The sequence below is a fragment of the Pelophylax lessonae genome (assembly GCF_965119305.1).
Source record: "Pelophylax lessonae genome assembly, chromosome: 5".
NCBI classification, from domain to species: Eukaryota; Metazoa; Chordata; class Amphibia; order Anura; family Ranidae; genus Pelophylax; species Pelophylax lessonae.
The window spans coordinates 28,650,898-28,673,555 of record NC_138772.1 but is presented as its reverse complement, the minus strand read 5'-3'; the positions used below and the strand labels follow the sequence as shown (position 1 = coordinate 28,673,555).

Below are 22,658 nucleotides of genomic sequence, written 5' to 3'. Positions count from 1 at the left end.
ACTTCCACATTGGACTAGTGCTAAGTGCTGGCTAGCGACTGGCAATGTTAAATTGTTGCAATCTGCAATCCTGTAGCAGGAAACACAGTGCTTTGTGTGAGTATTCTCTAGAACATTTCTAGTGTTTGTGTCAAATCAACAACTTGAGCTCCGGAATTTTTATCCTCCCTTCATGACCAGCCCATTTTTGGTGATATGGCACTGCGTTACCTTAACCTCCCTGGCGGTCTGATTATAATGTGCTAAAATCGGTACATTGTTTTGCATGGAAATCTAAATAATGTAAAATAGCTGCGCTATGCACCACTTAGCTAAAATTCATATAACACTTGATGAATAAATTACATAAATGAATATAAATCTGTGAAAAGCAGCTACACAAAATGATCCTGAAAAAATCATAAAGCATAAAAAGTGTAAAATTGTAGCGCTTAAAACTATTACTAAAAAGTCCGTGTAATTAAAAGGAACAGTCCTTAAGATCAATCCAAGTAATGGATAACCACGTGTGGATGGAAACTATAGTGTACAGTCCATTTTCCCTTCAAAGTCCACGTGACATAGGCCACCACCAAGAGAGGTATCTTAAATACCCTTACCAGATCTCACCATGTATTAAGCAGTACACTGATATAGACCTCAAAGGCATAGGATCGATCCCAGCAGATATCCAAGGCACACTAGATCACAAACACTGATATCCTCTCGCACTTGATCTCAAGAAAACATAAGAGGAGCCTCTCATGGTGCAGTATGTTTAAAAGGGTTTATTATGCATAAACTGAAAAAGATTGCACTCACATTTATTGCAGAGTGGCAGCAGCGTTTGGGTGTGTGTACGTCGAGATGTTTCCAACCAAGAAGATGGCCGCCGTCGTCGTCTACTGCACATGCGCCCGCCTCCACCAATGGGAACGATAGCGATTGGTGGGAAAATTCGTCATCAGGTACGGAAAGTGACGACAGCGACGATTCTGATGTCTCTTTTTGACATTTGTGACACTTTTGGGGTACCAGTGACATTACTACAGTAATCAGTGCTTAAAATATGCACTGTTACTGTAAAAATGACACTGGCAGGGAAGGGGTTAACAGTATTGGTGATCAGTGGGTTAAATGTATCCCTAGGGGCGTGATTCTAACTGTCAGGGGGTGTGGCTTGTGAAGTAATCACAGAGACATGCGATCCTACATAGCAGGATCACTTAGCCTTTGTGATCACTTCAGGGAGAATGACAGACGGCTGTGTTTACATCAACCGTCTGTCCTTTTCTCTCTGCTGCGGGAAATTGCGAGTGGCCGGTGACCATCGGAGCCGCCGGTCACACGCACTGGCTCCCCAGCTGAGGAGCGGCGGCGGGAGCGCGCGATCGCCCCCTAGCTCCACCCAGGCGAGCGCCGTACATGTACGGCAATTTGCCTGGGAGCACCAGCCTGCCGCCGTACATCTGCGGCGGCTGGGGCTAAAGTGGTTAAGTGGTTAATACCAGTTTTTGTTAGGATTTCCCTTCCTTTCCCGTCCTGGTGACAATGGTCATAGATGGGATATAAAAGTATAGCTCTGTCAATTGAAGCGTATCCACCCGAAACTCTAAAACTGGGCGTATCAGACCGTATAACCGGCTGCCGACCACCGCCTCGGCCAGGCAAAGGGACGTATATATGCGTCACTAGCCTGTCACTTGCTTGGGAGCCAATAGCGGGCAAGCGCGCGCCCGCAGAGGCGCGCTCCAGCCCCGGCTCGTTCCCCAGCAAGTCCGTGCGTGTGACTGGCGGACCCGATGTCCGCCGGTCACTCAGCGATCGTCGGTGCAGAGGGAGAAGGGCAGGCGGCTAATGTAAACAAGCCGCCTGTCATTCTCCCCTGTGTAGAAACAGTGATCATACGGTTCTACTATGTATGACCGTTGATCAGTGTTCCTACACTTCAAGCCACAGCCAATCACAGTAAGAATCACGCCCCTAGGGACACACACAGCCCCTTCCTCTCAAATAAAGTTAACCCCTTCACTACCAGTGTCATTTTACAGTAACAGTGCATATTTATAGCACTGATTACTGTAGTAATGTCACTGGTAACCCCAAAAGTGTCAAAAATGTCAGTCAAGGGTCCGATCTGTCCGCCGTAATGTTGCAGTACCGCAAAAAAAAAAATTGCAGATCGCCGCCATTATGTGTTAAAAAAAACCACCAAAAATTACAGAAATCTTTCCCTTAGTTAGTAAACGCAATAACTTTTGCGCAAACCAAACAAAATACGCTTTTTGCGATTTTTTTTTTACCAAACATATGTAGCAGAAAACAAATTGGCCAAAAATGTTAAAAAATTTTGATTTTTACATTTTTTTTTGGGGGGGGGGGATTTCATATAAAAAAATGTGAAAAATATTGTGGTTTTTGCAAAATTTACGCTCTTTTTTTGTTTATAGCGCAAAAAGTAAAAATCGCACAGGTGATCAAATACCACCAAAAGAAAGCTCTGTTTGTGGGAAAAAAAGGACGCCAAATTCGTTTAGGTACAGCGTCGCACGACCGCGCAATTGTCCGTTAAAGTCACGCAGTAAAAAATTGCAAAAAACCCCCTGTTCAGGAAGGGGGTAAAATCTTCCAGGGCTTAAGTGGTTAAAGAATGACCGTATGCGAAAAAGTGTTTGGATTTCATAGGGTGTTGATGGAGGAGAAGCCCCACCAGTTTTTTCCTCACCTCCAGATGTCGTTCAGTTCTGTCGGCACCATTTCTTCACTCTCATTCTCCACCGTGGCAAATCCTCCGATAGCGAATAGCGTTCCACCGATGCTGACCAGGCTGAGGGAACTGCGCTCCTGGGGGAACTCCGTGAAATCTTCCCACCTGAGGAACCAGAGAGAGGGTCACCAACAGACAACTCCTAAATATATATATACAGCAGATTTGATTGTGACTACAGTGTGTGTGTATACAGTATATACACCAATCAGACACAACTTTATGACCACCCACCTAATATTGCGTTGGATCCCCCATTTGTCCCCAAAACTGCCCTGACTCTTCGAGGCATGGACTCCACTAGACCTGTGACGGTATGCTGTGGTATCTGGCACCAAGCCTTTAAGTCCTGTAAGTTATGAGGTGGGGCCTCCATGGATCAGACTTGTTTTTCCAGCCCATCCCATTGGTGCCTCTCTTCATATTAACTCTCTAGAGCAGCCTTTTTCCACCAGGGTGCCTTGAGGTTTCTTTAGGGGTGCTTTGGCAAAATGCCTTAAAACTGCCCAAAAATTGTACACAAGCCGGCATGTGGATGAAGGCTGCCTTTTAGTTACACTCAGGGCTTTTTTTCTTAGAAAGGGAGAGTTCCTGCACCCGAGTCACCTCTTTTCTCCGCCCCCTACCCACCTCCGAGGAATGTTCCTTGGTTCCACCCCTTGCCCAACTCCCAGTACTTCCCTTTATGGAGAATACTGAACCAAGTATAACTTTTTTTGTGGCAAATAATTTGTTAATGAGAACAAGAAAAGCAGTAAAATAGATCCCCTGCAGCCAGCAACAATAATAGAAGACCCTACATCAGAGGTCTTCAAACTAAGGCCCTCCAGTTGTTCGGGAACTACAATTCCCATCATGCCTAGTCATGTCTGTGAATGTCGGCATTTTAAAAAGCCTCATGGGATGTGTAGTTCCGCAACAGCTGGAGGGCCGTAGTTTGAGGATCTCTGCCCTACATCAACAATAGATCCCCCCCACAAAAAAAATGAACCACCCGCAACAAAAAATCCCCCCAGAACAACAGTAGACCCCCCAGCAGCTATAGACTCCCGGCAGCAACAACAAATCTCCACACAGCCAGCATCAACAGACCCCTCCCTCAACAGTAGGACTCTTCTAGCAACAATTGACCCCCCAGCAACATAAGACACACCTAACCAACAATAGATCCTCCACCAATATCAATAGATTTACAAAGCAACAATAGACCCCCCCATGCAAAAATGGATCCCCTCTAGCTACAATAGACCCCCAGCAGCAAGCATCAGTAGACCCGTCAGCACACCCCAGCATCTCTTGCATACATTCAGTACTGGAGGTGCCGACACTGATCACTTGAGCATATGCAGATGTGCCAAAGGGTTCTGTCTGCCAGGACCCCAAAGCCATTGAAGAGCCCTTCGCCACATTTGCACCATAATGGTGGCGTCACAGGGGGGTGGAGCCAGTACAGGGCGGGGCTCAGTGGCGGCTGGTCATACGGGGCGCAGGGCCCCCTAATCTACAAGCGGGGCGCCGGATGCATGGAGTTCAATGGGGCTTTTTTTTTTTTTATATCCATGTGATTAGAGCCAGAGGCTCTCACAGGCTAAAAAAAAGGGTGGGCGCACGCCCACCCAGTTGTGTGACAATAGCGAATGAAAATTCGTTATTGTCACACGGATCCTCCTCCTGGCCAATCAGGAAGTGGGTTTTGAGACCCGCTTCCCGATTGGGCAAAAGGAGAAGCCATGCCATTGGGCATGGAGGAGGAGGGAGGAGACGCAGAAGACAGGGAAGAATCTGAAGCTGCCGCCGCCTGCTGCTGCATCCAGGCAGGGTGGGTAAGTGAGTGGGGGGGGTCCTCTCTGTCCTCTCCTCTTCTGTCTCCTTGTGGTCCGGGGGGTATGGTGTGTGGGCTGGTGTGGTCCGGGGGGGGGGGGGGGAGTATGGTGCGGTCTGTCTGCGCCCCCCCCCCGGCCCATGGAGCACCAGCCGCCACTGGCCGGGCTAAAATTTCACTTTATATTGGTAACATAAAATGATTGTTTGGTGTCACTCACTTGTTAGTCTTGATATCGTAGACCTCGATGGTATTGGTAAGCCCTGTGTCGGTGACTCCGGCAGCGATGAGAATCTTCCCGTTGTGAATGGTTGCGCCGAACAATGAGCGAGCCGTCTTCATGGGGGCCAATTCCTTCCACTCAAACTTCTTGGGGTTGTAGACACAAAGACGGTTCAGACATTTCCTGCAGAGAGCAAAGAGTGCTGAGTTTAGCTGAGTTACATAGTTACAAAGTTACATAGTTAGAGAGGCTGAAAAAAGATACCAGTCCATCCAGTCCAACCTATGATGAGTGTGTGTGTAAGTGTTTTTGTCAATAGTACATTGTATACCCCTGTATGTTGTACATTGTATATCCCTGTATGTTGTGGTCATTAACGTGACCATCTAATCGCTTTTTTTAAACTATCGATGCTCCGTGCTGAGACCACTGCTTGTGGAAGAGAATTCCACATCCTTACTGCTCTGACAGTAAAGAACCCTTTACGCAGTTTAAGGTTAAACCGCTTCTCTTCTAATTTTAGCGAATGGCTGTGACTCCTTTTATATCCCTTTTCACTAACTAGTTTGTTCCCTATGCTAAGGTCACCAGTACAGTATTTGTACATACTGAGTTTTAAATCTTTTGTTCAACGGGGTCAGGAACTCGAGAGCAACAAAGTAGCAGGTCAGCAGAATTACACTCCTCTGTAGAGTATACTACCTGTACCAGAGGGATGCAATTAGAGCGGGTGTAAACCCTTACATATCCCAAGTGAAGTGACTGGCCTCAGGTGATACACAGAGATGAAACAAATCCTCCTACATAAGTTGTGCCTGTTTATCTGCAGTATTCTCTTCTCTACAGCCGTTCAAAGTGCAGAATTTCTACAGCTTGTTAGTCATGTGCAGAATGAAAAAATGTGTTTCGTTTCGATTCGCTATTTACATAAATTTGTTCAGTTAAATTAGTTTACAGAATTCTTTTTGTGTATTCAAATCGATTCAAATTCCATTCTAATTCAAATTGAATTTCATTCTCATTGCATTTGAATCGAATTCCATTCGAAATTGAATTTATTTTATTCGAAATTCAAATTTTGGAAGATGGTTATATTCTTTCTATGCCATTCTATTCTATTTTTTTTTTCTATCCAATTTTTTTTATTTTCTATTCTGTTATTTTCTTTTTTATTATATTCTGTTCTCTTCCATTATATTCAAATTCAAATTTTTCAAATATGTTATATTCTATTACATTCTATTCTTTTCTATTCTTTATTTTATTCCATTCTTTTCTATTCTATTATTTTATTTTCTATTCTATTCAAATTCAAATGTATTCTATTCAAATTTCGAATTTTGGAAGATGGTAATATTCTTTTTATTCTATTCTATTTTTTATTTTCTATTCTATTTTTTATTTTCTATTCTGTTCATTTCTATTATATTCTATTCTTTTCTATACTATTTGAATTTATCCTATTCAAAATTTGAATTTAAGAAAACAGTTATTTTGGTAAATTCTTTCTACAAGGTATTTTATTCTATTCTTTTGTATTCTATTATTTTATTTTCTATTCTTTTCTTTACTATTTCATTTGAAATTGAATTTATTCTATTCAAAATTAAAATTTTGGAAGATGGTTATATTCTTTATATTCCATTCTGTGCTATTGTTTTTTCTATTCTTTTTTTATTTTCAATTCTGTTCTTTTCTTTTCTATTATATTCTATTCTTTTCTATTGGAATTTGAATTGATTCTATTTGAAATTCAAATTTATTCCATTCAAAATTTGAATTTCGGAAAACGGTTATGTCATTTTCTATTTTATTCTATTATTTTCTACTGTTTAGTCCAGGGATTCCCAAACTACGGCCCTGCAGTTGTTCAGGAACTACAATTCCCATCATGCCTAGTCATTAGGGCTGGGGAATATAATCGAAAGATCGATGCATCGCGATTCGACCCTTCGCGATTCTGCATCGATGCGGGCTGCCGGCATAATCGATTAGGAAACGACGTCATCAGCTGCGGCCACGCCCTATCGCGCAAGGGAGAAAAAAACACAAGATCGGCAGTTGATTGGTGGGTTAGTGGCGGGAGCTTAATAAAAAAGCTCCGCCCCTCCCCTTCCGTCTCTTTGACCCGGGCCGAGGCGCAGCAAGACATCCCCGCGTGTATCGGCGTCCCACCTGCGGCCTTGCAGCCAAGAAGCCAGCCAGCCAAGCCAGAAGCCAGTCCAGTGAGTCCACACTCCACACACAGGAGCGAGGAGCCCCAAGTGCGTCCCCATCGCAGCCAGCCAGCGCCGCCAGCCTCACCTCACCTCACCGTAGCCGACAGGCCCTGGAGGCCCAGCCGCCACGCCACTGCCAGTGACGCCAGCCGCCCGCCACAGAGCCCAGAGAGCAGCACAGCACCAGTCCTCCTCTGCAATGCAGTGCAGAACAACCCACACAGTCACACAGCAGGTATGTCCGAACAAATAATTGTGTAATCATTCATGGGGGTCTCGTCTGTATCTCTGGGGGATGTCATTGTCTGTGATGGGGGGGGCCTGGGATAGGGGACGGTCGGTCAGGGCCCGGGGGTACTGTTCTGCTGTGGCAGTCTGGCAGCCAGGGGGCTCTCTCTGAGTGTCAGTGGGGGCCTGGGGGTCTCTGTCAGTGTCAGCTATGGGGGTCTGGGCAAGGGGGGGACTCACTCAGTGTTTGTCAGTGCTGTGGGGGATTGGGGAAGGTGTGGGACATCCAGGTCTCTGTCAGTGTGGGGGTCTGGGCAAGGGGAGGGACTCACTCTCAGTGTTTGTCAGTGCTGTGGGGGATTGGGGAAGGGACATCCAGGTCTCTGTCAGTGTCAGCTGTGGGGGTCTGGGCAAGGGGGGGGACTCACTCTCAGTGTTTTTCAGTGCTGTGGGGGATTGGGGAAGGTGTGGGACATCCACCCAGGTCTCTGTCAGTGTGTCAGGCTGCAGTGTCAGCTCAGCTATGGGGGGAGGGGGGTCTCTGTCAGTGTCACTGTCACTGTCACAGGCAGCTGTGGGGTAAGGGGGGGCCCCGGGGGTTTTGGCTCAGTGCATGCATAAGGGAGTCTGACAGACAGACAGTCATATTTTATGAAAGATGTTGCTTGGTTGACTTGTTGCGGCTTAGTTTACAAGTTTTTTTTTTTTTTTTTAAACACTGACAGAGTTTGGCAACTTACGTCATCCGTCTCCGTCACATACGTGGTAGTATGGTGGTAATGGCAGAAGGAGAAAAAGATCGAGAGATAAAAAATGCACCTAGCGTTTTAAGAGCAAACATCTGGGCACATTTTGGATTTTACGAACACACAGGGAAGCGTGAGTTGGACAAGACACACGCCGTATGTAAAGCCTGTCACACAAAAATTAAATACCTAGGGAATACTACGAACTTGAAAAACCATGTTAGCCATTTTCACTCTGAGTTAGTAACACCTGTCGCCACCAGCAGTGCCACCACTACCAAGGAAAGACTGCTAGACCCAGATCAGCCAAGAATTGATGCCATACTGTCAACTTATCCGCCCAACTCAGAAAAAGGGAAGAAACTAACCAAAGCTGTGGCAGCTTTCATCGCCAAGGACCTACGGCCTTACTCAGTTGTGGACAACGCCGGGTTTCGCTACCTTGTGAAGACGCTAGAGCCACGTTATAAGATCCCATCACGCAGGCACTTTACAGAAAACGTTATACCTGCACTCTACCACGACACCAAAGCTCAGGTACTTGCGTCAATGAACCAAGCCAGTCGAGTCGCAATAACGTGTGATTCATGGACTTCAGTCACAACGGAGTCCTATGTTACAATAACAGCACATTACGTTACTAAGGACTGGCAGGTCTTGTCACATGTGTTGCAAACAAGAGCCATTTATGAGTCTCACACAGGTGCTCATCTGGCAGAGCTACTGTCTCATGTTGTGGAAGAATGGCAGCTGTCTGATAAATCTGTAGTGCTTGTGACCGACAACGCGGCGAACATGATAGTTGCAGCTCAAGTTGGTAAATTTCCTCATGTTAAATGTTTTGCCCATACACTCAATCTTGCATGTCAGCGGGCACTGAAAGGGGCCACGCTCTCCAGGCTTCTCGCCAGAGTGCGACGAATATCCACATTCTTCCATCGCAGCACTAGAGCAAGCCACTGTCTAAAAGAGAAACAGAAATGTCTGGGCCTGAAGAATCATAAGCTAATAACTGATGTGCCAACAAGATGGAACAGCGCATATGACATGGTCGAGAGGTTCTTAGAACAACAACCTGCAGTTTGTGCCACCTTGCTGTCTCCAGAAGTCAGAAAAGGAGAGTCTGATCTCTGCACTCTTAATGAAACAGATGTGTCAAATGCAGAGGACGCTGTGAGTGCATTAAAGCCAATGAAGGTTGCAACCTTGCTGATGTCAGAAGAGCGCAACCCAACAGTGTCTCTCATTGCCCCTCTAAATGCACAACTGCTCCAGAGCATGACAGACACCATGGGAGACACAGCCATGACCCATGAGATCAAGAATGTCATCCAAACAGATCTCCTGAAGAGGTACAGCAGTGAGGCAGAGAAGAAGATCCTTCATACAGCCTCTGCTCTGGATCCTCGCTTTAAAGGACTGCCTTTTATTCTCACAGAGGAGGAGAGATCGGAGATATACAGAGGAGTGACTGAGGAGGCTGCATCTTTGGAGGTAATTCGAATTTCATCATGTTTCCTGCCAGACAGCTAGAAGCTCAGCTACATTGTGTTGTGTAATATGCCCTGATTCACTGATGCGGTGTGGGAAGTGGAACTGTATGGTATGGATTACCGTGCAGTTTCCCACACCTCATCAATGAATCACACTCTTAGTCAGTTCAGCTCTTCTTATACTATTATCTTTTGTTCAAACACACAGATTACATGTAATAGAAGGGAAAATGTGGATGAAGTGCCTAGGGAAAAAGCAACTGTGGAAGAAGAAACAACACCCATTGAGGACAGCCATTCTCCTCCCAAAAAAAAGGCCACAACATCGCTGCTCATGACTTTGCTGGGGCAGTCTTTCACTGATGGTGCAATAGAACCTAAGACCCCCTATGCCAAGGCAGAAGACGAAATGGAAAAATATTGTAAAGCCCCACCTCTGCCTCTCACTGAGGACCCTTTAAAATGGTGGCGTGAGGTCATATTCCCCCTCCTCTCTCAGCTGTCAAAGCACTACTTGTGTATCCCAGGTACAAGTGTATCTGCAGAGCGGGTTTTCTCTACTGCAGGAGATGTTATAACAGCGAAAAGAAGCAGTCTTAAACCTGAACATGTGGATCATCTAGTGTTCTTACAGAAAAACCTACATGTTCCCAAATGCTAAGCACTGAAATAATTACTAATTCATGTTTTTAATGAATTAGTAATTACTAATTCAGTCTGCCGCCAGTCACCAGTCAGTCACATCACCAGTCTTGTTTTATAGCTTTATAGCACTGATGGTTTGTTTTTGAAGATTGTCCTGTCCAATGTGTCCATTTCCAATCCATAATCCGTTCCGTTGCTTCACACTAAAAGTGTCTAGGCAAGTAGGCAGGGGTTCATTTAACCCTCAACCAAATAAATAATATTAAAGTGTATTTTCTTCTAGACAACTGACTGACACCAAGCCAGCCACGGTGCAGCATTATAGGAAGGAAAATCATTGAGAGAAATAACTTGTACATTTGAAGCTTAACCTCGAGTAAATCTTATCTTATTGGATCACAAACACCAATTGTGGATTCTTGTGTAATATACTATATTTGTGAGTTTGTGAATGTGACCCCCATAGGATTTCCTCAAGGTTAAGCTTCAGTTTACAATTTATTCTCTCAAGGATTTTCCTTCCTCTAATGGTGGCTTGTTGGCTAGCTTGGCTTCAGTTACAAATGTAATCGACATGGTAGAGTGCTGCTCAGTGCAGTGCAGGTAAAGTTTTCTTTCTGTAACGTGACTGACTGACTGACTGTCGTGACAACTCAAGAGCTTATAACGCAGCTCTAGCATTAACTCAACACACACACACAGTGTGTGTGTGTTGAGTTGATGCTGAGGCTGCGTATAAGCTTTTGAGTTGTCACGAGTCACGACACACACACACTGTGTTTAGTTGACTGGCAATGGCAGGGGCAAACACAATCGCAGTGAACCTGGAACATTTTATATTTTTTACAGCTTTTCTGGCACTGGAGAGATGGAGAATGGCTTGTTTTCAAAAATGGTCCATTCACATAAGTGAATTGATAATTATTTAAGATTAAGCTTATATTTGTATAACTCCCCTCTAGCAGCCATCAACTCACTTCACTTGAGTTGACTGGCAGTTGCAGGGGGAAACAAACATCACGGTGAACATGGAAGTTATGCAGCAGTGCACTATTGCCAGGTTCACCTTTGATATTTGCTACTAGTCAGGAAGTGCTCTGTTTTGTAGAGGACAGGTTATGGCACACACCTGGAATTTATGGCAACGCATGTCTGTCTGCTGGTCTGTTGTACTCTGTAGCAATAGCAAGTGTAGGGGGTTCCCTCAACCAAACAAATACTAAAGGTAAAAGTGTATCTAGACAACTGAAGGCAAGCCAGGCAGCCACGGTACAGGAAAGGACATCCTTGAAAGATTAAATCAATCATACATTGAAGCGTAAAACCTTGATTAAATCTTTACTGGATCACAAATACACACAAACCTGACCTAGCCTATATGCCTTGAGTTGTACCAGTGTGGCAATGCCAAACCTTTCTTCAGTTCTCATGATTCTGATGCAGACAATCGTGTTGTGTGTTTTTTTGTGATCCCATGAAGATTTACTCAAGGTTTAAGCTTCAGTTGATGATTTACTCTGTCAAGGGTTTTCCTTCCTCTAATGGTGGCTTTGGCTTGGCTTCAGTTGGGTTTAATCGTGGTAGAGACAGAGACTGTCTGCAGGACAGGTAACGTTTTCTGTAAAGTAAGTGACATAAAAGTGACATAAGTGAATTGATAAGCTTAAAGCTTATATTTGTAACTCCCCTCTAGCAGCCAATCCATCAACTCACTTGAGTTGACTGGCAGTTGCAGAGGGAAACAAACATCACGGTGAACATGGAAGTTATGCAGCAGTGCACTATTGCCAGGTTCACCCTTGATTTTTGCTACTAGTCAGGAAGTGCTCTGTTTTGTAGAGGACAGGTTATGGCACACCTGGAATTTATTGCAATGCATATTCACATAAAATGATTTATATATAATGTTTTGTGGGAATTTATGATGACCATTTTCACAAGAATATTAGCTTGGCTGGCTGGCTGGCTGGCTTCTTCTATCTTGGCTTGCCTTTAAAGTACAACTATAGGCCAAACTTTATCCAAAATCCAAAAAGTTTTGCCTTTAGTTGTACTTTAAATGGTGGTAGGCCTGGCTTATAATAATATTTTCTTTTATGAAGCAGTAAACTGCACTACTACAGTTTTTTTACCAATTTTACTGTTACTTCTAGTAAAATACTAGTGTTGTTGTCGTCTGTCTCTGCTATGCTGTTTGCATTTTCAGACCTTCCTATATGTTTGCAGTGCAAGTGCACTAAAGTATGCAGGGCTTGCAGGCCATGACAGGGTCCAGGAAAGTGTCCTTTGAAGCAAATGAAAATAAAAAGGATTCTTTTATTTGTGACTGCTTGATTGTTTGTTTTTTTTTTTATAAAGTTTTGAAAACCATTGGCAGTGGGCTGGGCATGGGCATTGGGCAGTAATCGTGATGCATCATGATGCATCGTGATACATCGCGGAATCGAATCGTATCGAATCGCGACCCTAATAATCGTAATCGCATCGAATCGTGAGGTAAGTGAAGATGCACAGCCCTACTAGTCATGTATGTGAATGTCAGAGCTTTACAATGCCTCGTGGGATTTGTAGTTCTGCAACAACTTCAGGGCCGTAGTTTGGGAATCCCTGGTTTAGTCTATTTTATTCTTTTCTATTTTATTCAAATTCAAATTTATTCAATTGGAAATTAAAATTTTAGAAGATGGTTATATTCTATTTTATTCTATGCTATTGTTTATTCTAGTCGTTTCATTTCCATTCTATTTTATTCTGTTATTTTATTTTCTATTCTATTTTGTTCTGTTTTACTCTATTCCTTTTTTTTCTATTCAGTTTTTTCTATTCTTTTATTTTGTATTCTGTTCTGGTTTACTCATTCAATTATATTCGTTTTTTTTAATTTTCTATTATATTCTTTTCTAGCCTATTCCTTTATTTTCTATTCAATGTTATTCTCTTTGTAAATTTGAATTTGATAAAAACTATTCGACTTCGAAAACTATTCACATTTAAATTGTGTTAGAAAACTTGATTCATTATTTCCGATTCATGCAAGTTTGTTACTATTGCAATTTAGAAATTCTAATTTCTAAATAACTAAAAATTTGTCCGAAAATAAAAATATTAATTTGGAAGGAAACAAACTGTACATGTCTACAGCTTGTCTGAGCTTTCAGAAAGCAGGGGGATGGGGGAGCTGAAGTTACACTCTGCAGAGCTCAGTGAGAGCTTATTGGAGAAAAGGGACAACCCCCCCTCTTTAACCTCCCTGGCGGTATGATTCTTTCCGATTTTAGGTGCTGAAAGCGGAACAATTATTTTGCATGTAATTCTTAAGAATGAGCAGCCCAAACCAACTATTTACATATGATTTTTTTTTACTCTGCATTCTTCTGTATAACATCTCGGGTATGATAAAGTTTGAAACACAAAATAATAAATTATAATATAATAAATAACTACAAAAAAGTTCAAGTATGTATGTATGTATGTATGTATGTATGTATATATATATATATATATATATATATATATATATATATATATATATATATATATATATATATATATATATATATACATATACATATACATATACACATTAATTTATTTCAGTAATTTGATTAAAAAAGTGAAGCTCATATATTTTATATAGATGTGTTACACACAGAGTGATATATTTCAACCATTTCTTTCTTTTAGTTTTGATGATTAATGGCTTACAGCTAGTGACACCCAAAAATTCAGTATCTCAGAAAATTAGATTACATAAGACCAATAAAAAAATAGGATTTTTAATACAGAAATGTTGGCGTACTGAAAAGTATGTCCATGTACAGTGTAGAATGTGCTCAATACTTGGTCGGGGCTCCTTTCGCATGAATTACTGCATCAATGCGGTGTGGCATGGAGGCCATCAGCCTGCAGCACTGCTGAGGTGTTATGGAAGCCCATATATATATATATATATATATATATATATATATATATATATATTGTGACAGGAAGTCAGGTAAATCTGTGGGTGTTGTCACGGACGGGAGATACATTTCTGCCTTGTTTAGACAATTCACCAATTACTATAGGGTGTCAGCTGCAGAGGTAGCCAGAAAGGTGTAAAGACGTTGAAAAAGCTTCAGCTATTCAGGATGAGGCAGTTAAGGCCTCTATATAAGTTATCCAGAGGATGACTACTTTTTGAATGCCTCCTGGAGCTGTGCGCGTTAAGGAGAGCAGTGAGTTGAATGCCTCCTGGAGCTGTGTGCATTAAGGAGAGCAGTGAGTTGAATGCCTCCTGGAGCTGTGTGCATTAAGGAGAGCAGTGAGTTGAATGCCTCCTGGAGCTGTGTGCGTTAAGGAGAGCAGTGAGTTGAAAGACTTCTGAAGGTAAAGTGTTGGATTTGTTCTGTGTGAAAAGAAAACGAAGACTATTGGTTTTCTGCTGTATGACCAGCAGTGTCTGCCCAGCAGTAGGTTGGGACAGACACCATAGGTAGGTTCCTGTGTGTGAAGGTAGACGCCCCAAGTGGCCAGGGTTTATTTTATGTTTGTTTTGAATTATGCTGTTTTGGATGCTTGCACTTGTTTGAAGAAATTGGAAGAATAAACCATAAGACTGTTGTTTTCAACCACTCCTCGGCTGTCTCTCTGTGTAACGAACCCCGCTACCGAGCTAACCTCTCACATATGGTGGAGTGCCGCGGGCAGTTAAAGTAAACCCAAAATGGAGGAGATACTGAAACAACTGGTTATAGCAAATACAAGTCTCAACACTGCAAGCTCAGATAGCGGATATGAAAAAGCGAATGGAAGAAAGTGTTGGTTCGTTAGAAAATGTTGAAGAGGTGAAAAAGAAACTGCAGAAAGACCTTGAAGCTGCTAATCAACACTATGAGGAAAAGGCAGCTGCTTATGACAAGCTTGAGAAGACAAAGACAAGAATTCAGGTCAGGAACTGTTGGCTGTGTGCAGAAGTGCAGCCAGGCAAAAGGCATTGCGTGTTGCAGGTGGTGTACCTGTGAAAGGAAAGTAAAACATTTTTTCCTCTTTCCTGCTGTGAACTGTTACATGACTGCAAATGATGGGGCGGTCAAAGCAAAAAAAGGATGCAATCCTTGCTAAGGCAAGAGAGAGGCTGCTGTGGCTAGAGGGTTATTTACCACATGACCCAGCCACGCCAGAAAATTCAGTGTGAATCTGCTGTGAATTGGTGTAAATTAATCACCTCGTCCCCAGTTAAAGGAGAAGTGAAAGAGGTTGTCCCTGGCAACAGGAATCCATGTGGACAACAGCGTGTGTAAAGGAGGAGTATGGTTGTCCCTGGCAACAGGAATCCATGTGGACAACAGCGTGTGGAAAGGAGAAGTATGGTCATCCGTGGCAGCAACGTCCAGCCCAGCAGAGATGTCTGGGATCCAAGGAGTCTGTCTGCTGATGATCATGACCAGTGGTATCCTGCGACAACGAGTGAGAGTCAGTCATCAAGGAGATACCAAGGAGTTAAATTTCAGCGTCCAGTACCGTGCTTGGAGTGTGGTCAAATAGGGCATGGGATCTTTACTTGCCCCAGGTTCTGGAACACCGCTGGAGAGTCTGAAAAGACTGCAGTACCGCATTATGGCCACAAAGAGGCAGTAGCTTGTGAGGATGCAGCTGAGAGACCATGCACTCAAATGAAGCCAAAGTTACCTGCTACAGGATATGGTAAGACTGTTGCAGTTTGTGGGACTGATTCCAGTGAAGTGGGAGTCCGTCCAGCTGGCAGACCCGAACAAGGTGTGCAAATGGACTTGCTGCAGTGTGCTACCCAGAGCAGTGGGGAGACACAGGTTGAAGCTCAACCTGCAGCAAGGTTAAAGACTCAAAAAGACTTGAGGACTCTGTATGTGCCTGGTATAATACAGCAGAGTGCTGGGAGAGATGTACTAGGGGTGACCAAAACAGTCTGTGTGCCAGGTTTCCTAGTGACAGGTGCTGCAGAGATGCCCAGGGAAACCTCCCACGAGCCCGCAGGGGTGAGGTATGTGGTTTCCCAGGACAACTGTGGAGCTGCCCTAGTGGGAAAAAGTATCTCTTGGGAGAGGAAGGGTGGTGTGCTGAGTAGCACACAGGTTGCAGTTGCTCAAGAACAAAGCGAGCCTGCTAAAGTTCTTAACACTGTGTGTATAAATGCTGATAAAGGTATTACTGTTGATAAACATACTTATGTTGGTGATGTGTTCACTAGCAGTGAGAAAAGGGTGATGCCTCCCTTGGCAACTAGAGTGAGAGCCTCTGGGTTGTCCATGGAAGTCTCTGGGTCTCCGTATGTTGGAGCCAGAGATTGTCCATGACAGCACTAATACTACTCTGGTGGGGCAGAGTGTAAATGGACCTTCTAGTGGGAATGTGTTAGTGCAATCTGCTAATACTGAAAATCTGCAGGTAAATAGTGGGTTAATACAGCCTGTGGAAAATGTAAAGGTGTGTGAGGTTTGTGAAGCGCCACCTGAGCAGGGTGGTGGATGTGGTGCATTGCAGCCTGCTTTAAAAGATGGTGCGTTTTCTCAGTGTGAAATGGGTAAAAGCATGTCACGATGTAATGATAAATGCACTGTGTTTGCTGCAGAATCCCAGGTGCCTCCTAGAGCAGGTGATGCGGTGCTTCAGAGCACCCAGGACGGAAGCACAATGGATTGGGATAGTTGGGCCAAAAAGTTGATAGCCATGCTAGACAAGGCTCTGGCATGTGAAAAGGGTGTGGAAACTACAACTGCTATGCCAGAAGGAGGGATCGCAGTGCAGCCGGTGGCTGAGGGAGCGTTGGTGCCTGCGATAGTTGTTCCCTTCCAGTCAGAAGGACCGATTAAGGGCGCATGCATGGCAGATGTGGTATCCACAGCCCAACCTATTAATGTCAAGTGGCAGGGTGACCATGTGACTGGTGTTGACTTGCAGAGGCTCATTGTTGTTGAGTTGGAGGGGATGAGTGTGAGACATACATCTGACAGTGTTTCAGGGGAGCACCATGTGGTAATGATGGCTACCTCCGGTGAGGGGGAGGCCCCTTTAAACGTCTCAACCTCTCAGGCTGCAGTGGATGAGCCCCTCCACGTCTATGGTGAGGGAAAGTTCCCTAAAAAGGTGTTGCATATTGATGCAGAGTGCATTGAAATGACAAGTGTATTACTGGAACTGCTTGAACTAATAAAAGCACATTCCTTGTATACCTGGGTGCCTCCATTCCAGTCGGGTATGTTGGTATCGCAGAGTACCAATAGGTGGAGTCAGGTAGTACAAGCTGTGCTGGGTAACCTAAATCACCATTGGAACTGGGTGGTACAGTGCGTTTTATTAGTGTGGCAGGTAATCTCTCAGTTCCCTATGAGGGTGCTTCCAGATACGGTTTGGTATGGAAGGCTCTCTGGAGAGCTGATGGAGACATCGAAGGTCTCTCCGCCTGATGATGCGGTGACAGAGAAAACTTCTGCTAGTGCGGTCCGAGGTGTGGCTGAGCAGGTGTTAGTAAATGGCGCGGATACTGTCTCACCCACTAGACCTCATGAGAAGGAAGGGCCTGATATGGACGCGGCAGGAGCAGAGATTTTTGTCTGTCACCTGCAAAGAGGTACAAATTGAGGTACCCGGAGACACTCTAAAATACAATACTGATGGTAACAGAAACTGTGACATTGGAAAATGTGATCAATTAATGATTGGTACTACTAACAATAGTATTGGTGACCACGATGTTGAAATGTGTAAACCAGTGTGGGATATGGCATTATCTAATGATGTGGTACCAAGTTTATTAGGGAAAGGGTTAGGAATGTCAGAGGTTCCTTTGCATAACAGTCAGATGGAAAGCATTTCTGCTGCTGCGGTCTGGGGCTGTCCTGGTCCGTTTTCGGTATCCATGAAGGGCTCATGTATTGTACCACTGGACAAACCCCATGAGATGGAAGGGCTGAGCATGGATTAGCAAACAGCAGAAATCCTGACTATAGCTCAGATAGAGTTGGTTAAAACTGGGGTAAATAAGGGACAAAGTTATTTTTCCTTAAGCAAAGTGGGGTCCCTACATCTTCAGGATAAGGAGTTGGGGAGAAGTGTTAAAATTGACAGAGAGCCCCCAAAAAAGAAATATAAGCTCAGGAACCCCAAGGATAAAAGAAGGCTGAGGGTACAGAGCTGTAGAACCAGATTAAGATTCAGGATAGGGCGTGCCTGGAAACGCACCCGAAAAAAAGATTGGGCCCATGCAGCTGATAGCTGGCACAGAGGTGTCCCGATCAGGAATTCGGGCTGGTGTGTTCCGCCCCTTACTGGGTCAAAACAGGGGGGGGGGGCAATATGTGACAGGAAGTAAGGTAAATCTGTGGGTGTTGTCACAGACGGGAGATACATTTCTGCCTTGTTTAGACAATTCAATTACTATAGGGTGTCGGCTGCAGAGGTAGCCAGAAAGGTGTAAGGACGTTGAAAAAGCTTCAGCTATTTAGGATGAGGCAATTAAGGCCTCTATATAAGTTATCCAGAGGATGACTACTTTTTGAATGCCTCCTGGAGCTGTGTGCGTTAAGGAGAGCAGTGAGCTGAAAGACTTCTGAAGGTGAGATGTTGGATTTGTTCTGTGTGAAAAGAAAACGAAGACTATTGGTTTTCTACAGTATGACCAGCAGTGTCTGCCCAGCAGTAGGTTGGGACAGACACCATAGGTAGGTTCCTGTGTGTGAAGGTAGACGCCCCAAGTGGCCAGGGATTATTTTATGTTTTTTTTTTTTAATTATGCTGTTTTGGATGCTTGCACTTGTTTGAAGAAAATTGGAAGAATAAACCATAAGACTGTTGTTTTCAACCACTCCTCGGCTGTCTCTCTGTGTAACGAAACCCGCTACCGAGCTAACCCCTCACAATATATATATATATATATATATATATATATATATATATATACAGTATCTCACAAAAGTGAGTACACCCCTCACAGTTTTTTAAATATTGTATTCTATCTTTTCATGTGACAACACTGAAGAAATGACACTTTGCTACAATGTAAAGTAGTGAGTGTACAGCTTGTATAACAGTGTAAATTTGCTGTCCCCTCAAAATAACTCAACACGCAGACATTAATGTCTAAACTGTTGGCAACAAAAGTGAGTACACCCCTAAGTGGAAATGTCCACATTGGGCCCAAAGTGCCAATTATTTGTGTGGCCACCATTATTTTCCAGCACTGCCTCAACCCTCCTTGGGCATGGAGTTCACCAGAGCTTCACAGGTTGCCACTGGAGTTCTCTTCCACTCCTCCATGATGATATCATGGAGCTGGTGGATGGAGCTGGTGGATGTTAGAAACCTTGTGCTCCTCCACCTTCCATTTGAGGATGCCCCACAGATGCTCAATAGGGTTTAGGTCTGGAGACATGCTTGGCCAGTCCATCACCTTTACCCTCAGCTTCTTTAGCAAGGCAGTGGTCGTCTTGGAGGTGTGTTTGGGGTCGTTATCATGTTGGAATACTGCCCTGCAGCCCAGTCTCCGAAGGGAGGGGATCATGCTCTGCTTCAGTATGTCACAGTACATGTTGGCATTCATGGTTCCCTCAATGAACTGTAGCTCCCCAGTGCCGGCAGCACTCATGCAGCCCCAGACCATGACACTCCCACCACCATGCTTGACTAAATTAATAAACTTCTATATGCCCATTTGGGGGATGGAAACAAGCTGCAGCAGGGAAACCCCAGAAATTATCTACATTGCTCTTCTCACCAGTCCCCACCTGAAACCGAAATATAATTTGCTGGAAAGGACCATAGACAAAAGGACATGAAGTACAAGACTGGAAGGAAAGCAGGCTGATCCTGTATAACAGTGGAGCCTCCATAGCCTGTGCCTGATATTATTTTGTTACTTACTTATCATTCCCCTTCCCTCCAATCACATAGACCAGATTTTCATGGGAGACCACAGAGTGTCCATACACCTGATAAGGCAGGGGGTCCGACTCCCCCCACTTAAAGGACCTGAAAATGATTAACAGAGACATTAATGAGACATCAAAAATAAATATACATATTAAAAAGAAATATTTTTATAACTTCAAACAATTTATTACATTAATTCTGAAATATATCACAGAAGACCAGCCACATCACTCTCTGCACCATAGGAGCTTACACTTTAATGTCCCCCCACAGTCACAAACTAATATCTCCTTTAACAGGGGTTGTGTGCTGGCAATGAATTAAAAATGTGCTTCAGATTGCAATTCTGTGAAGAAAACAGACAGTGAGTTGGACAGGTGCCAGTGGTAAAGCTGTCACACTGACATCCGAATTCTCCACCACCTATTTAATTCACACAATTAAAATCCAGAACACAATTTTCATTCACTACCAGCACACAACCCCTGATAAAGGACATATGAGCTCCTGAAACATGTTGGAGATCTCTGTTTGCATTGTGTTTAATGAAAGCTTTTGCTAGAGTTAGCTAAGTGTTGTGGCACTCACATCCTTCCAGCACTCTATAGATCCCTTACTGGGGACCCCTTGTGGTGTCCCAGATGACAGAGAGTTATCTCCAAACACAGAATTGCAGTCCAGAACATAGTTTTAATTCACTGCCAGCACACAACCCCTGATGAAGGAGATGTGAGCACCCGAAACATGTTGGAATTCTACATTCAAGTTTTTAAAAGCTTTTGCCAGAATTACCTAATTGTTGTGGCACTCACATCCTTCCAGCACTCTATAGATCCCTCCCCATGGACCCCTTGGGATGTCCCAAATAACAGAGTGCTAAGTCCAAGCACAAAATTGCAATCCAGAACAGATTTTTCTTTCACTTCCAGTACACAACCACTGATGAAGAATATGTGAGCACCCGAAACATGTTGGCATTCTATGTTTGCATTGTGTTTACTAAAAGCTTTTACTAGAATTATCTTATTGTTGTGACACTCAAATCCTTCCTGCACTCTATGAAAAGACTGATGACTACTCCTATATGGCTACTCACGGGCGGTCATAGCACAAAACTGAGTCCAGGGTCTGCTCTCCTTCCTTCAGCTCTTTCCCGCCAATCAGGTAGATGGAATTCTCTGAATCCCCGAGACCAAAGAGGCAGCGGGCGGATGGAACGGGTGGCATTCCCAGCCAATCCGAGTCCAGGTGATCAAACTGTCAGAGCAGAGAGTCAAGGTTAGAGTGGAACAACGGTAGAAATTTAGCAGGTAGACAACAATACAGCTTCCCCAATTACTTCCTTTTTTAACCCCTAAAACAAATGCTGGCACACATTTCACACATTTTTACATTCCTGTGTCATATTTGTATTATAGCATTTCATATAAAAGTGTGAAAAGGCTCCCTCTAGTGGATATCTATGAAAGGCAATATAATGAGCACCTTTGTAAACCCAAACAATAAACTTATCTTATTTACCCCTTTTGATTAAAGAAAAATATCAATTATAGTATTTTGTTATATAGGAAAAAAATACATACCTGTTGAAGTTGCTAAAAATCCAATGATGTTATGTGTTATCTCAACCATCTCTTATTGTCTGTCCCAGGTACTACAGAACACATTCCACTATGTTATGGAGATGAGGAGAGGGGGAGGTGTTCTGCAGCCCTGCTCTATAGTGATACACCTACAAAGTACAGCCCTGCTCTTGTATTGACACAGAAGTCGTGTAATCTATTCTGGTTATATTTTTCCATCTATTTTTTTTCTTAACCCCCACTAAAAACAGCATGGCCGCCTTCCTAACACACTCCAACTCTCCACACTAGTTGGCTGGAACCCTTATGGCAAGTCAAAATAAGAACTGACTATTATAATATGAGCAGTCTTGGCAATCTCCTGTAATTAGAAATTGTTGGTGGTTTTCTGTAATGGAAGCAATTTCTGTTCGTTTCCTTGGATGGAAGCAGTTTCTGCTGGTCTCCTGGGATGGAAGTAGTCTCTGGTGGTCTCCTGGGAAGGAAGCAGTCTCCCGTAATGGAAGAATTTTCTGGTGGCCTCCTGCAATGGAAGCAATCTCTGGTGGTCTCCTGGGATGGATGCAGTCTCTGGTTGTCTCCCGGGATGGAAGCAATTTCTGGCAGTCTCCTGTAATGGAAGTAGCCTCTGGTGGTCTCCTGGGGTGGAAGCATTTCTTTTAGTGTACTGGGATGGAAGCAATCTCTGGTGGTCTCCTTGATTGGAAGCAGTCTCTGGTGGTCTCCTGGAATGGAAGCAATCTCTGGTGGTCTCCTGGGATGGAAGCAATCTCTGGTGGTCTCCTGGGATGGAAGCAATCTCTGGTGGTCTCCTGGGATGGAAGCAGTCTCTGGTGGTCTCCTGGGATGGAAACAGTCTCTGGTGGTCTCCTGGGATGGAAACAATCTCTGGTGGTCTCCTGGGATGGAAGTAGTCTCTGGTGGTCTTCTTTGATGGAAGCAGTCTCTGGTGGTCCCCTAGGATGGAAGCAATCTCTGGTGGTCTCCTGGGATGGAAGCAATCTCTGGTGGTCTCCTGGGATGGAAGCAATCTCTGGTGGTCTCCTGGGATGGAAGCAGTCTCTGGTG

The 22,658-nt window shown here is 43.9% G+C and overlaps 1 protein-coding gene across 1 annotated transcript in view; it reads right to left on the bottom strand.

Annotated features, from left to right (window-relative positions):
- The window catches only part of KLHL40 (kelch like family member 40), a 37,240-nt gene that overhangs the window by 369 nt on the left and 14,213 nt on the right, over positions 1-22,658 (bottom strand). Inside the window, exons 2-5 of the mRNA XM_082259572.1 lie at positions 21,104-21,264; positions 19,999-20,106; positions 4,789-4,974; positions 2,705-2,851 (exon numbers count right to left, since the gene is read on the bottom strand). Coding sequence (XP_082115698.1) covers positions 2,705-2,851; positions 4,789-4,974; positions 19,999-20,106; positions 21,104-21,264 — 602 coding nt within the window. The remainder of the gene's footprint in view (positions 1-2,704; positions 2,852-4,788; positions 4,975-19,998; positions 20,107-21,103; positions 21,265-22,658) is intronic.